Genomic DNA, 14,982 nt, shown 5'->3' on the forward strand with positions numbered 1-14,982 from the left:
TGGCCCGGGACGGCGAACCGCGGTGAGTGGGGGCCGCGATCGGCCGAACCTGCTGCGTCAGCAGGTAAATAAACTGGCCCGGCCCGCCAGGGTGCTTACCCTGGCGAGCCGCGTGCCAAACGTTGCTGACCCCTGGACTAGATGATCACAACGATCCTTACTGGCCATAAAAAGCTTTGAATTTAGTATCTCTTTAATACTTTGATTAAGTGACCATTTTAAAGTATCTTCAAGGTTTCCAGTAGCATATTATTTGATCTTTAGTTAAGGTAACTAATTCTGCTTGCTCTTTGGGTGGTTTCATAAATGATGTTTCCCTGTATTTAAGGTTATGTTTCAAATAAGATGGTAAAATTATTTAAGGCCAAATTTTGCTGTAGGATTTATACACAGGCCTCTCATTGACTTCAGTGCATCTGGGGACTGAATTTGTCTTTAGTGTTATATTCTAGTTCTGGAAAAGGAATTCCTCATCTTCATAAGCACTGAAAAAAAAAAAAAAGGTAGATCTTCCTTAAGTTGTCTGAAGAGAGATTTTCACCCATTAATTGAATTCCTTCAGAACTTCTCTGTGAACCAACTATTGCCAAGTCATATTTTGCTTTTCTACATAGATGGTTTTCTTAGCTTACTTAAGAAATAGTGTTGGAAATGCTTTTTCAAAGGAAAAGAATAGGCATGTAAATTAATGTAGTGAAATGTAGTTAGGCTACTGAAGATGTCATAATTTTCAGATACTGACCAGAACCATTGATTTAGAAAAAAAGGTAATAGTTTATAGAAAAACTAGAATGTATACATTTATCAAAATTCTGAAAGTAAAAAATTAGCAATTTTTAACTGCACAAATTTTGTTTTTTTCCCTCTCTAGCTGCCCCTCGACAATGTATTGAGCTACACTTTGATGAAAAATATTCTGTAGAGCCTTCCTGGGAGTGTAAATTTGATCACATTGAAGTGCGAGATGGACCTTTTGGCTTTTCCCCAATCATTGGACGTTTCTGTGGACAGCAAAATCCACCTATGATAAAATCTAGTGGCAGATTCCTATGGATTAAATTTTTTGCTGATGGTGAGCTGGAATCTATGGGTTTTTCTGCTCGATATAATTTCACACCTGGTGAGTACAAAGCGTTACACTTTTGGCAAAAGGTTTGATTTTTACAGCTTGCTTTGGTGGTAATGTAGAATTGTGACACACTTCAATATTTTTAATGGGAATATATTTTAATTTCAAAGAAAATATATTTTTTTATTTAAACTCCTGATGCCCAGTTTGTTTATCCATTTTGCACAACACACCCAGCTTTTTTCACAAAGGTTATTTTTCAGTACATTTTTTATGCTAGCTAGACATCTTGAGCAGAAGGACTTGTGTAACTGTAAAACACATGGTTTTCAACAGAATTCTATTATAGGAAATCATTTAAAATCCTTTATCAGGAAGTATACGGTTTATATTTGATCGTTACGCTGTTTTGTTTTTCCTTCGAAGTGATCAGCAATAAAAAGTATTTTAATTTAAAAAAAGGAATTCTCAGAAAATTACATCACTTCTTTTTTACTTTGCTTTATTGGAGAGGGACTACCCTATACCTCTGCTTATTAGGGGAGATAACTGGCAAACTGCTGCATGCATTCCAAAAGGAAGTTTAAGATCCAAAGAATAATGTGTTCAGCTAAGTGTTCCAGTGAAAGATGTTTCCAAATCTCATCTGCAGTTGTACAATTACACTTTCTTTGTCAATTTGTCTGTTTAATTTATTAGAGTAAAATAAAGATTTCTGGTCATGCTTCCAGTTAAATGTTGCCTCAGATCATTACAATAAAAAAAATTATTTATTTTATTTTTTGGCTTCAGTAGCACTGCACTGCAGTCTTTAGGATTTCATGGCATTCTATAGGGTCTCTGACATAAGGAGCAATGACTCATATTTTAGTATAGTTTGATCAGAGAGGTTGTACTTGTAATTATTTATGTAATTTTGTCAATTATGTAACCAATGTTTCAGTTAAATTGTATTGGGTGCAGCAATATTCTTTTAGAACATGACCAAAATCAGTCAGACACAAATCCTGCTTGCTTCCTTATTCCAGTGGTACCACAGAAGTTAATAGGACTACCTGTGTGTAACTAAAGCAAGCAGGAGTTAACCTCAAAGGGCTCTACACAGCTTTATTTATCTGAAACAAGTACAAGAGATAACATACAATTAACTGGGTTTCAACTAGATATTAAGCTGAAGGATATTGTCTCTTGAAGGGGAAAGTGTACCTACAGGACATGAATTTCACATACACAATAGCAGGACTATTTATTGATGTCTGTGGGAAATTCTTCAGTAAGCTGGTGGGCGTATATAGCCATTTGTTTTTCTATAAACAATTGTGAATGGACAGAACAATATTCCTTTGGTGAAATTTTACTGAAGAGCCACATGTGCTTATCTCTTAAAAATTGGATTAGCTGTGATCTGTCAGTAACAGAGGCTATGTGGGCTTCTAGCATATTCCCTCACCTCCCTGCTTCAGAAAAAGTACTTAATTCTAGATCTCCATATCCCTCATCTTTCAAAGGAGCTATGGTGCTTTGGTTGAAAGGGATGGTGTTAGCACAATCCACAACTTATTCCATCTAAAAACTTCCAAACTGGAAAAAAAACAAAAAACTATTTCAGGTACCATGTTCTATTCCTCATTCCTCTTCCACTGATGTGAGTTTTTTTCTGACTAAAAATCAATGCCAGTAAATTGCTGTAGCAGCATAAATTACTCCAGACTTCAGGTGGAATAGCGCTTTTTTGATAGCCTCCTATATGAGCACTTGGAAAAAATAAGCGAATCTAGGAATACAGGCCATAAATAAAAGTATAATTCATCTGGACACAATTCAGAGTAGTGTTCATAGAATCATAGAATATCAGGGTTGGAAGGGACCTCAGGAGGTCATCTAGTCCAACCCCCTGCTCAAAGCAGGACCAATTCCCAACTAAATCATCCCAGCCAGGGCTTTGTCAAGCTGGGCCTTAAAAACCTCCAAGGAAGGAGACTCCACCACCTCCCTAGGTAACACATTCCAGTGCTTCACCACCCTCCTAGTGAAATAGTGTTTCCTAATATCCAAGCTAGACCTCCCCCACTGCAACTTGAGACCATTTCTCCTTGTTCTGTCATCTGCCACCATTGAGAACAGCCGAGTTCCATCCTCTTTGCAACCCCCCTTCAGGTAGTTGAAGGCTGCTATCAAATCCCCCCTCATTCTTCTCTTCTGGAGACTAAACAATCCCAGTTCCCTCAGCCTCTCCTCATAAGTCATGCGCTCCAGACCCCTAATCATTTTTGTTGCCCTCCTTGTCTTCCTTACCTTTGATTTGTGTATTGTGAAGGTCAGGGATAGTTAGTTAGATCCATAGTCAGTTATAACTTAAAAGAGTGGGATGTAGGGGTTCCCACTCCTGTCTTCCTAGATAAAGACAAAGCTACATCTTTGAACTTATATATATATAAAAAATCAGGTCTACCTCATGTTGTTAGCTGGGGGACTGGGACTGAGGAGGGGAAGCAGAGAGAAGCTCATCAGCAACACAGGAGAAGTAGGGATGAGGATTATAGGTCCTCTATTATCAACTTGGAGAGGTGATGAGGTTGGGATAATACTCTGCAACAGGGCTGGCTTCCATGAAAGGTGAATTTTTTTCTCCTCTTCCCCACTTCCGATGTTTGTGTGTGAGGGATCAGAGCTGGATTTCTCAAGATCTGTAGCCTGAATGTGTGGGTGGGGCATAGGGGGAGGCAATTGGCAGCTCGGCCATAAAGACTGACAATCCCCAGGGGAGTGTTAAAGAGGAGCAAAGGGAGGAGTGGCTGGCTCATGTGCCTCTGTAAATTGCACACCTGAGCCTCTAATGTCACTGAAATTATACTCCTCCTGTGCCATAACTGTCTCTGATACTCACTTTTTTTTTTACAAAGTAAGGCTCAAGGGAAAACTGACAACAAGGCTTGCAAACAAATCAGCAGAAAACAAAGAGATTTAAACAGAGGGACACTTGGAAAACATTGATACATAAAGAGATGTCGGAATTATAATGGACAGCAAATAAGATTGGAGCTTGCATTGTGGTTTGGTGGAAAATGCAACAGATGCAATCAGAGCTTTCAGTGCAGAGGTTTCACATGATAATGGGAGACTAAAATTCCTCTTTGCGTCTGGATTGCCTCTAGAATGCTGCATTCAGTGCTGGGCATCTCAGTACCAAAACAATGCAGACAAATTTGAGGGGCATTTAGAGAACTAAAACAAAGGTGATTATAATAGAGGGACTGATTTTATAAAGAAAGATTGAAAGAAGGAAATGTGTTTAACTTGGCTAAATAATGACTAAACAGAAAACACAACTGATTATAATTACTTGAAAGTTGTATGCATGAGGAGGGAGAGGAATTGTTTAGGTTGTCTAAAGGGTGTGTAACCTGGCCAAAAGGGATTAAGTTAAGAAAAGAGAAATAGGGCTGAATATCAGGACACACAAACTTCCTAATGGTAAAATCTATTAGTCTGGGGAAATTATAGAAGCCCCATTAGTTGAGATATTTTAAATCTAGGTTGGATGAAGTACTAGAAAGGAAATGATATAGAACAATCCTGGCGGAGGAATGGATTAATAATTTACTAGTATTGGACCTTTTCTGTCTCCAACTTCTTTGATTCAAGAGAGAGAGAGAAAGCTGCCCAGGAGGTATTTGGAAACCTAAATTTTTGCACACAGACTCTGCTGTATCTGTTTAATGTAAAGGTTCCAGTGCAAACTTCAGAAGACTCTTGTGGATTTTATTCATTAACAGTTTTTTCTTTTTTCTTTTCTTTACTTTTCTTTTTTTTGTGGGGAGAGGGTGGTCTGGCATCTTGTGACAAATGATACCATTGTCATACTATTTAAATGGAACTGTAGCTATTTTCTTCTAATTAGTACTCTGAAATTACAAGTATAATATAAAACTTTCAGCATGAATAAACTCAGAAATAAACACACTACAAATATGATGGTACACACAGACCTGCCTGTCTATTTCTCACTACTAACTGAGAGAACTCTTTCAAATTACTGCATTTTGCAAATAAATCTTTTCTAAGAAATAGTAGAAAAGCAAAATGTGGATTAATGAAGTCATATGTACAAACTCTAGTTTATTTCTTTGTTTTTTACTTTTGAAATTTCAGATATTTGGGCTGAAAAAAAAGTTACACTGCTTTTCTGTTAAATGTTTTATGACTAAATACTTGAGATAACAGAATGCAAGATGGTTATACAAATATTGAAGCATTTTGAGGCATGTAAGATATATTTTTTAAATAAATGTACTCATTGCCCACCCTTTCAATTTTATTTTTTAATTCTCTAGCTGTTTTAGTTTAGGCCTACATGGAGCTCTGTGAATCTGTGGAGTTCTTCCTAATTCACAAACCAGTGTTTTCACTCTTTTTTAATTTTTTTGTTTGTTTGTTTGCAAAATGTTCATGAAAACTGAATGATAAATGTTGTACTCAATTTTTAGAGCCCTGAGCATGTTGAAGCTGCTGTTGTCTGGCACATTTTGATCTTAAACCATGTTGGCTGGAAAGGTGTCTCAACTTGTGCATATTATTTTTGGTGTCTCAACTTGTGCATATGCAAGGGAGGGTCACCCTGTACAGACTACCCGCTGATTTCCTAAAGGGTGGTATTTTAACATGGTCAGACAATCACTGACTCCTCCCATCTATGGCTCCCGTTGTACCGTCAGAGCCTTTTCCTCCTTCCATACAGTGTACCTTTCTGAAATTCTCTCTCATCTATCCTCTGTGTTTGGTTACATCACACAGGCCCATTCTCCATCCCGACCTTGGAGCTGCTGCGGCTGCACACCAGGTGTGCACACATGCACTTCTTTGGACTCATCTTGTTTAGAAAACCTTATTACACTAAGACACATTAATAACATGATGTTAACTGACTTATTGTTGTCTACAATGAACAATTAGTTAGCTAACATCTAACATTGTTATAACACAATGCAATTTCCTAGTATAGACAAAGCCTCTATGAGATCTGCAGCCTTCCTGACGCTATAATATAGTTAATTTCACCAACCTAACCTTCCAACATTTCTGCAGTTTCTTGCCCAGCCCCTCTCCGCCTCCCCCCCCCCCCCCCCCCCCAAGTATGGAATTATGGTTCTCACACTGTTCTCTAGGCCAAGGCTAAATACATTGTGGCAGTGACTACAGTGCTAAGACAAGCTCCAGCAAATGTCAAGTTACAGCAAAGTAGTCGACCTCACTCCGTACCTTGGGTGAAATCCTGGTCCCATTGAAGTCAATGGCAAAACTCAATCTTCAGTAGAATTTCACCCTTGTGTGCAGCAGGGGCAGGATTTTCACCACCACTTGTCACCACCATTGCACCTTCTATGCCACCTTAGGTAGTTACTCTATGTAGTCTTCCTCCATACTGATTTTCAAGTTTGTGTATGTGTATATTTCTTTCGGCTTTTTATTTTTAGTTTTCTCTCTCCATATTTTAGATGTGCCTCTTTCCTTTCTGACTCTAAACCAACCAGGATATTTTTCAGTATGGCCACTGTGGAGTTTTGGGGTTTTTCACAAGGGAACTCAGTCAGGACTTTAGGAAGATCACAATATATAGTTTATATATATATTCAGCTCAGCGACTCTGAGTATGGTGTTACTGCTTAGGTGGTTGTCTCAGAACTGCTCACAGCTCCCCCTAATATATCTGTTCAGCTAAGTTGGGTCTAGCCCTTAAAGGGAAATCCTGAGAGCCACTAATTCCAATCTGTTTCTGGAAAAATAAAGAACCATCACAAAGCCATGCAAACCTGGATTAAACTGTTCATCACCCAAAGGTTCACAATGACTATGGAAATATGGAAAATGGGTTAAGTGGAACCCAAACATTTTTTTTTGAATGTCAGGGACTGCAAATTAGTTCTGATGGGGGGGAAAATGAGTGAATTTGTATTAATCTCATTTTGGAAAGGTTTACAGTACTCTAATGCACAGAAATTCAAATGGTTATAAGTATCTTTTTCAGGTTATACATTTGCAGAAGGACAATACACTACTTCAGTGCCATTTAAATCCTGTTTAGAGAGATTAAGAGGTGCATAGACCTTGTGATGGCTTTCCACAAGGGAGTGAATTTCACTTTGATGAATAAGGCATTTTGTATTTGCATGTTGTAATAAAAATCATGATTCACCTGCAGAGACTTTTCTCAAAGTTCTGGATGAATCACATATTATTCACTGTGTTCTGTAGTGTTGGCCCATATGGGGAGCAACTGCAGAATCAGGTCCTATATCACCGCTCAATGTAGATGATGTGTATAGATACAGGGCCTGATCCTGAGAGGCCCTTACACAGCCTCATGGCAGCAGACAAAAGCCCACAGGAGAAGCCTCCCTTCTCCTTGTGTAAAAGGGCCTCTCAATACAGCAAGTCCCAGCAGTGGTTGCGTGGTGTTCCTGAAAGTGTAAAGGTCTGGAAGAACTATAAATTCTCCCTGACTTGAGTTGGGTTTAAAAATAAAAACATGGGCATGAAAGCCTCTGTTGCACTCAAACACTAATATAGTAAGTGTTTTAGAAATACCTAAATCAGATAAGGAAGGTCCTCTCATGGATCAGTAATTGGGTATAAGACAGGAAACAAAGTCTAGGAGTAAATAGCAGGGGTCCCCCAAGGATCTGTACTGAGACCAGGGCAATTCAATATATTCATAAATGATCTGGAAAAAGGGGTAAACAGTGAGGTGGCAAAGTCTGCAGACAATACAAAATTACTCAAGATTGTTAAGTCTAGGGTGACCAGACAGCAAGTGTGAAAAATCAGGACGGGGGTGGGGGGTAATAGGAGCCTATATAAGAAAAAGACCCCAAACCTGGGACTGTCCCTATAAAATCGGGACATCTGGTCACCCTAGTTAAGTCCAAAGCTTACTGCAAAGACTTACAAAGGAATCTCACAAAACTGGGTGAATAGGAAACAAAATAGCAGGTGAAATTCAGTGTTCATTAGGAAAAGGATAGAAAATAAGACAGAAAATATCATAATGCCTCTACATAAATGCATGGTACACCCGCACCTTGAACACTGTGTGCAGTTCCAGTTGACCTATCTGAAAAAGGATGTATTAGAATTGGAAAAGGTACAGAGAAAGGCAACAAGTATCATTGGGTTGAAAAATGAATTCTATTAGTTCATGGGGGATAAGGCTATCAATGGCTATGCTCTGGATGCCTCTAAGACTCTGATTCTTGGATACTGGGACTGGACGGGAAGGGATGGATCATTCAGTAATTGCCTTGTTCTGATCATTCCCTCGGAAGCATCTCGCATCTGCCACTGTTGGAAGACAGGATAGTGGTCTAGGTGGACCATTGGTCTAATTCAGTATGACCATTTTTCTGTTAAGATTCTTATGATACATGACTTTTCCCAGAGTTAGGGAGTAGAGTAGAGTTTGGCCTAATATATGGAACCATACTACCATGTTGCTAGGTGTTACCTACAAAGGAATAGAATCCCCATTCCTCAGATCAGCAGTCTGACACTTCAAAAGAGAATAACTCTTGAATGAACTCAGAAATACATCTGAAAACACATCTAGTATCTTTAAAAACATCCAATTTTTAGAATGAGCTCTGTGGGTACAGCAGTGTTCTGTCACTGTTTCAAAATATCACAATACTGCTCACCACATAACTGCTTCCCTCATTTTTGTGAGGGGGGGGGGAAAGGGGGAGAGATACAAGGGGAGGAAGTGGCATCATTTGCATCCTGCTGCACGAATGTCAGTCAAGTGCATAATAGCTAAGTACAGTTTCAAACTAGAGGTGGGCCTGAACCTAAACTCCAGATTTGAACAGCTCAGGAGCTTGTGGTAAGTTTGATTTGTAAATCTGGACACACAGCTTAATGTTGTGGGTTGCCCATCTCTGTTTTAAAACCATGTCTCTCCTGTGCTGTGTCTTCTCATTGACTCTCATTTTGCCCCTAATGTTTAATAAGCAGTTAAGAATGGTTTAGCATCAACTGCATGGGAAGCCTGGGTAGTGTGTTTTTTCAGGCTTCTGAAAACACCTAGTTCTTAATGAGTATTTTCAGAGGCTTAACGTGTATTAGCATAGTCACCCCCACTCTAGTAATTAGTTATTATCGTTCCTGACATCTCCCCTTCCCCTTTTTAAAAGTTACTTTATTTCTCCTAAGGCAATACTTTTAACCTAACATATATTTGGCTAATAGATTCTGAATACTTTTCAAAGTCACTTAGTTACAGTTCACATCACTCCCATATCTGGCAAGTTTTTTCTTTTTTCTACTAACCCTTACCAGAACTACTCCAGGATGATTATGTTGTAGTTTAATCCTGGCACTGCTGTGGTGTATGGTAAGTCTACACTTGGTGATGTGGATGTCTGCAATGATTCTGCTGGAACTCAGGCAGTTTTTTCCTCCCCCACTTATGTCTTCTTTAAGAAGTTGAGTTTTCACTATGATGTCCTGTATCAACAGATATCCCAGATGCCGCAAAGACTGCAAGTAAGGCTTGACAATTGCCCTTGTACTTCTGACAGTCTATTTTCTACACACATGATTGTGGCCCTTCTGCAGGAGCAAAGGAGGGTAATATCTCTTGCTCATTTTAAGCTGTTGCACTCAATTTTCTTATGGACTGGTTGTCAGGCTGTCCATTTAGAAGACAGTGGTTTTGTATGCCTGCCAAAGATATTTTTTTTTGTATCTCCTTGTCTTTCTTCCAGTTATATTTGTAAATCTGGTATTTGCTTAGGTCTGAGTAGCTGAGGTCTTGTGGGACATAAAGACTTTGTTCATGTTTCCATTAGCGTCTGTTCCTCTGTTGATATATGTGACAGACACATAATCTCCTGCAATATGCTACAAAGATCTTTTTGAATTAAGTTTAGGTATTATTGTGTCAGGATTGTATGTAACCTTTCAAGGTGGGAGATGTGATAGATGTGAAACCTGGGAGTTCAAAAGATTATACAGAAAATGTGCCAGACAAGTATGGACTTTTGGAACAATAAGTGTTAAGTGGATTTTTCTGGGGAATCCCTAGGGAGAGGTTAATGCAACTTCCCCAACTCTGGTTATGCAAGTACCCAGCCTTTTGAAACCATGTCCAGGGGAGAGGGTCATTGTCTGTTGATTACCCGTTACAGAAGGCCAAGATCAAAGCAGTGTAAAGAAATGTCTGATCTGACCACTCTAAGTTCTGGTTCTGGATTTAAGAGGGATGTAACTTGTAACCATAGAAAACACAGTTATGAGGGTTATGAAGGACTAAAACCTACCAGGTTGGAGTTGAGGTGACCTCTGGTGAGATTTTTAGTATGCATGTAGGGTTTTTATTTTCTCTGTAATTCTTTGTAGAAATTAATGTACTTCCTTAGAAAGAGCTGTTTGGTAACTTAGAACTGGTCTTAGCCCTCAAAGAGAAAACAAAGCACACGTGCTGGCCTTTTTTTGGCAATCTGCTTGCTAGGGTATCACAGTATAAGGTGGGGAGCCATGCAGCCTTAAAGTCCCCAGTCAGAAGGGAGTGAGACGTGTGTCTCTGTCCAAGAGAAGATACATCTGGGAGCCAGAAGCCTAAAGTGGGTGCCCCTGGTGGAACATTTTATCAAAATACCAGTGTGATTACCCTGAAACCATGACAATTTTTAAGATCCAACAAGGATAGCTATGGCTCCTTACTGACATGTTTAGCTTTCTTTGACAAATGTTTCACTTTGAGTAGCTATTCTGGAGTTCCTATTACTCCATGGTTATTTTGAGAAGGACGTGATGTGTGCAAACTGTGGTGAGACTTAGAAAATTTCTAAAACTCCACACCTGAGAATTGGGAGTCTTTTGCCAGCAGTCAAAATTTCTGATTTTCTACATCCTGTTTATAGTGAGTTTTATAAAGATAATTGCCACTGCTAGTTGTTTGATAGTGTTGAAATGCCCATGAATTTAGTGTAGTAATCAATTAATAATGTTTGTCAAATTCAGATTTGTCTTCTAAACTTTGCTACATTTTCTCTGGGATTTCATGACCCTACAGTGTGCGCGATTTAAGAAAACAGTTACATATAGTTATGTGAGCGCTCATCCCAGGGCATCTCTTGTCCTTTGCTTACATTTTTCAATATTTAGATAACTGCTAGTGAGCATTTTTGTTCAGCTTTCTCCTTTTATCAAAATATCGTCCTCACTAATTTATTCATTAAATTGCCTATGTTGGCTCAGTTACTGTCAATGTGACTTAGCTCTTTTGGGGATCCTTGCAAAAACCTTTCTGCAAAATGGGCTCTGTGTTTCAATATGAAACACAACTAAATTTGGAAGCAGTAATAGGTATGTGCCTCATCACATAAATATCCTATTCATCAATCTCACTAATGATATTAGTGTGGCTCTGCCTACCAACCTGTTGAAGTATCCACTAAATGTAATTCTTTCAACTTCACTACTACATTTGAGTTCCCATGGTACTAAAGACAAAGACCCAAATCATATTCACAGAAACTTTTACATGGACTTCGGTAGCACCAGGATTTGCCCCAAACCATTTTTAAACAAACTTTTAAATGGCTGGTAGGAGATTTCAGGATATATCATGTTTCGCTCTCTCTCATATCTACCCATTACCATAGTATATGAGCACCTCACAATCTTTAATATATTTAACCACATAACTCCTCTGTGAGGGTGGAAGTACAATTTATCCTTCCTCTTGCCAAGACTTTTCTCTCTATAAATATATCCAACTATAAGTTACTGAGACGTACTCAAACTTAATATATATTAAGAGCAGGGGGTTAAGGTTGAGAGTACATCTCAGTAACTTGAGGGTAAAAAAATATACAGGGATGTTACTGTCCCAAACACAAGTATTACTAACCAAGAAAATTCAAAGCTTTTAAGTTAAACTCAAAAGAGAGCCAAATGTAGGCTCATAGACTTTAAGGCCAGAAGGGACCATCATGAGCATCTAGACCAGGGGTCGGCAACGTTTGGCACGCGGCTCACCAGGGTAAGCACCCTGGCGGGCCGGGCCAGTTTATTTACCTGCTGACGTGGCAGGTTCGGCCGATCGCGGCCCCCACTGGCCGCGGTTCGGCGTCCCGGGCCAATGGGGGCGGCGAGAAGTGGCGCGGGCGAGGGATGTGCTGGCCGCGGCTTCCCGCCACCCCCATTGGCCCGGGACGCTGAACTGCAGCCAGTGGGGGCTGTGATCGGCCGAACCTGCTGCGTCAGCAGGTAAATAAACTGGCCCGGCCCGCCAGGGTGCTTACCCTGGCGAGCCGCGTGCCAAACGTTGCCAACCCCTGATCTAGACTGACCTCCTGCACTTCACAGGCCACAGAACCTCACCCACCCACTCCTGTAATAGATCCATAACCTCTGGTGAGTTTCTGAAGTCCTCAAATCTTGATTTAAAGACTTCAAGTTACAGAGAATCCACCATTTACTCTAATTCAAACCAGCAAGCAACCTGTACCCCATGCTGTAGAGGAAGGTGAAAACCTCCAGAGGAAGGTGAAAACCTTCTGTCAATCTGACCTGGGGTAAAATTCCTTCCTGACCCCAGATATGGCAGTCAATTAGACCCTGAGTTTGTGAGTGAGACTCACCAAACAAATGACTGGGAAAGAATTCTCTGTAGTAACTGAGTCCTCACCATCTAGTGTCCTATTTTTGGCAGCTGGAAATACTTGCTAATAATAGTTGCAGATGGACCATATGCCATTGTAGGAAATCATCCTACCATGCCCTCCATAAACTTATCAAGATCCGTCTTGAAACAAGTTAGATTTTGTTGATCTCATTACTCCCTTTGGAAGGCTGTTTCAGAACTTCACTCCTCTGGTGGTTAGGAACCTTTGTCTACTTTTCAAACCTAAACTTATTGAGGGCAAGTTTATATCGGTTTGTTCTAGTGCCAACATTGGGCCTTAAACAATTCCTTTCCCTCCCTAGTGTTGATTAATCTTTTGTATTTATAGAAAGCAATCATATCTCCCCTCAGCCTTTGGTGAGGCTAAACAAGCCAAGCTCCTTAAATCACCTCTTGAAAGGTAGGCTCTTCCTTCCTCTGATCATCCTAGTAGCCCTTCTCTGCACCTGTTCCAGTTTTAATTTATCTTTCTTAAACATGGGAGACCGTAATTGCCCACAATATTCCAGATGAAGTCTCACCAGTGCCGTGTATGTTGAGTATGGAAATGTATAGTTAAGGCATCCAGACAGCATTAAGTTTGCCCTGCTGTGGTGCCATTAAACAAACATACCTTTTTGATGAATATGTTTCAGTGTTTGTGGTCCCAAACTAAGTTCAATTAAGTTTTAAGAATGCGTTCTCCCTCCACCCCCCAACCCTAGTGCCCTTTGTCCAGACACAGCTCTCTCAAACCCTGGTGTAGCTAGCAAGATCTATCTGCTAATATGACAGCAGTAATTCACTGCATTTTCATGCAAGAGTCAAGTACCAAATATCAGGATGACACTACAGACATCACCTCAGTACAGGGTCTTAGAGTCTGCCATCCTTTTATAGTATGTCTTCCTAATGCCAGGCAATGTCATTTCCCACTGTTTCTTTTCAGTATTTATTGGCTATAGGTATCTTTGAAATTAATTTTGGCAGATCATTTTTTGTTCCTGTAAATATCTGAAAATCTTTTTAACATGCTGAGTGTTGGTATTTCAAAAATTGTTTTTCTTTAATCTGGGTTGTAAAATTAAGACTAGACGTAGTCTGAAATTTTTTGACATTATGGCTTTTGATCAGAAAATTCTAATTCATCAAAACCAAAACTTTTTTGCAGGAAAAGGTCCTTTTCGATAAAACTTCTGTTGGGAAGGTTTTCCAGGTCTAATATGTAATTTCTTGTCTGAGAGAAGCCCTGGATCCCCAAAAAGTCAATAGCCTCACCCTCAGTTGGGATGTCTTCAGGTCTATACTCCAAATCAAGCAGAGTAGGAACTTGAACTTAGGTGTATTACATCCCAGCTGAGTACACTAACCACTGGGCTATTGCCTATTCTGGGATGGATGGCTTTCTCTCTCTGGTTTTTCACTAAAATTGCAAAAGGTCCCCGTTTTTCATCCCAAAGTGGAACAGGAGAAAAAATGAAATCTTGAAAATTTTGTCAGGAGAGGAAAACAGTTTCATAGCCAGCTCTATTTAAAACATCTTTGCTCAAATTACATTCAGTACAATGATTTTTTTAACTGTTAGTTTCTTTGGTGTCATTATTGTGCTCTCTGTAAAACTTGCCTAAATCCTGTGCCCTTTGAGGCCCGTATAGCAAATCAGAAAATCAATTGCTATAATTTAACACACAGGCTAGAAAGGCTTTTTTTTTATATACCTGGGGATAATACCAAGGAGCATTCTCTTAAGCTTAAAACAACCAAGTAACTAATTTAGCAAGCACTTGAGCATGTGCTTAAAATTAGGCATGTGCCTAACTCCCACTGAAGTCACTGAGATTTAGCACATTGGTTTCAGTGTTTTGCTGTGCACTTCAGTGCACTGGAATGGGTTACCTAGGGAGGAGGTGGAATTTTCTTCCTTAGATGTTTTTAAGGTCAGGCTTGACAAAGCCCTGGCTGGGATGATTTAGTTGGGATTGGTCCTGCTTTGAGCAAGGGGTTGCACTAGATGACCTCCTGAGGTACCTTCCAACCCTGATATTCTATGATTCTATGATTTGCTGAGTAGGACAAATGACTCAATTAAGGCCCAAATTCTGAAAATATGTTTCTGTCTCTGAGAACTTGGCTACCATTTCTTGAACGGTTTCCATCAGATAATTTGTTTTATGGCCTTATTCAAATCACATGGATTGATACATATCCATACTATATTTGCCTTTTCATTCACAACCATACATTAACA

General features: G+C 39.6%; 1 protein-coding gene across 3 annotated transcripts in view; it reads left to right on the plus strand.

Moving 5' to 3' along the window:
* NETO1 (neuropilin and tolloid like 1) overlaps window positions 1–14,982 on the plus strand; it is an 84,067-nt gene that overhangs the window by 18,169 nt on the left and 50,916 nt on the right. For all 3 annotated transcript variants that reach the window (XM_026647324.1, XM_026647325.1, XM_026647326.1), the window contains exon 4: window positions 872–1,120. In XM_026647324.1, coding sequence (XP_026503109.1) covers window positions 872–1,120 — 249 coding nt within the window. The remainder of the gene's footprint in view (window positions 1–871; window positions 1,121–14,982) is intronic.

Source organism: Terrapene carolina, unplaced genomic scaffold, assembly GCF_002925995.2.
Source record: "Terrapene carolina triunguis isolate 2854851 unplaced genomic scaffold, T_m_triunguis-2.0 Scaffold58, whole genome shotgun sequence".
NCBI classification, from domain to species: Eukaryota; Metazoa; Chordata; order Testudines; family Emydidae; genus Terrapene; species Terrapene triunguis.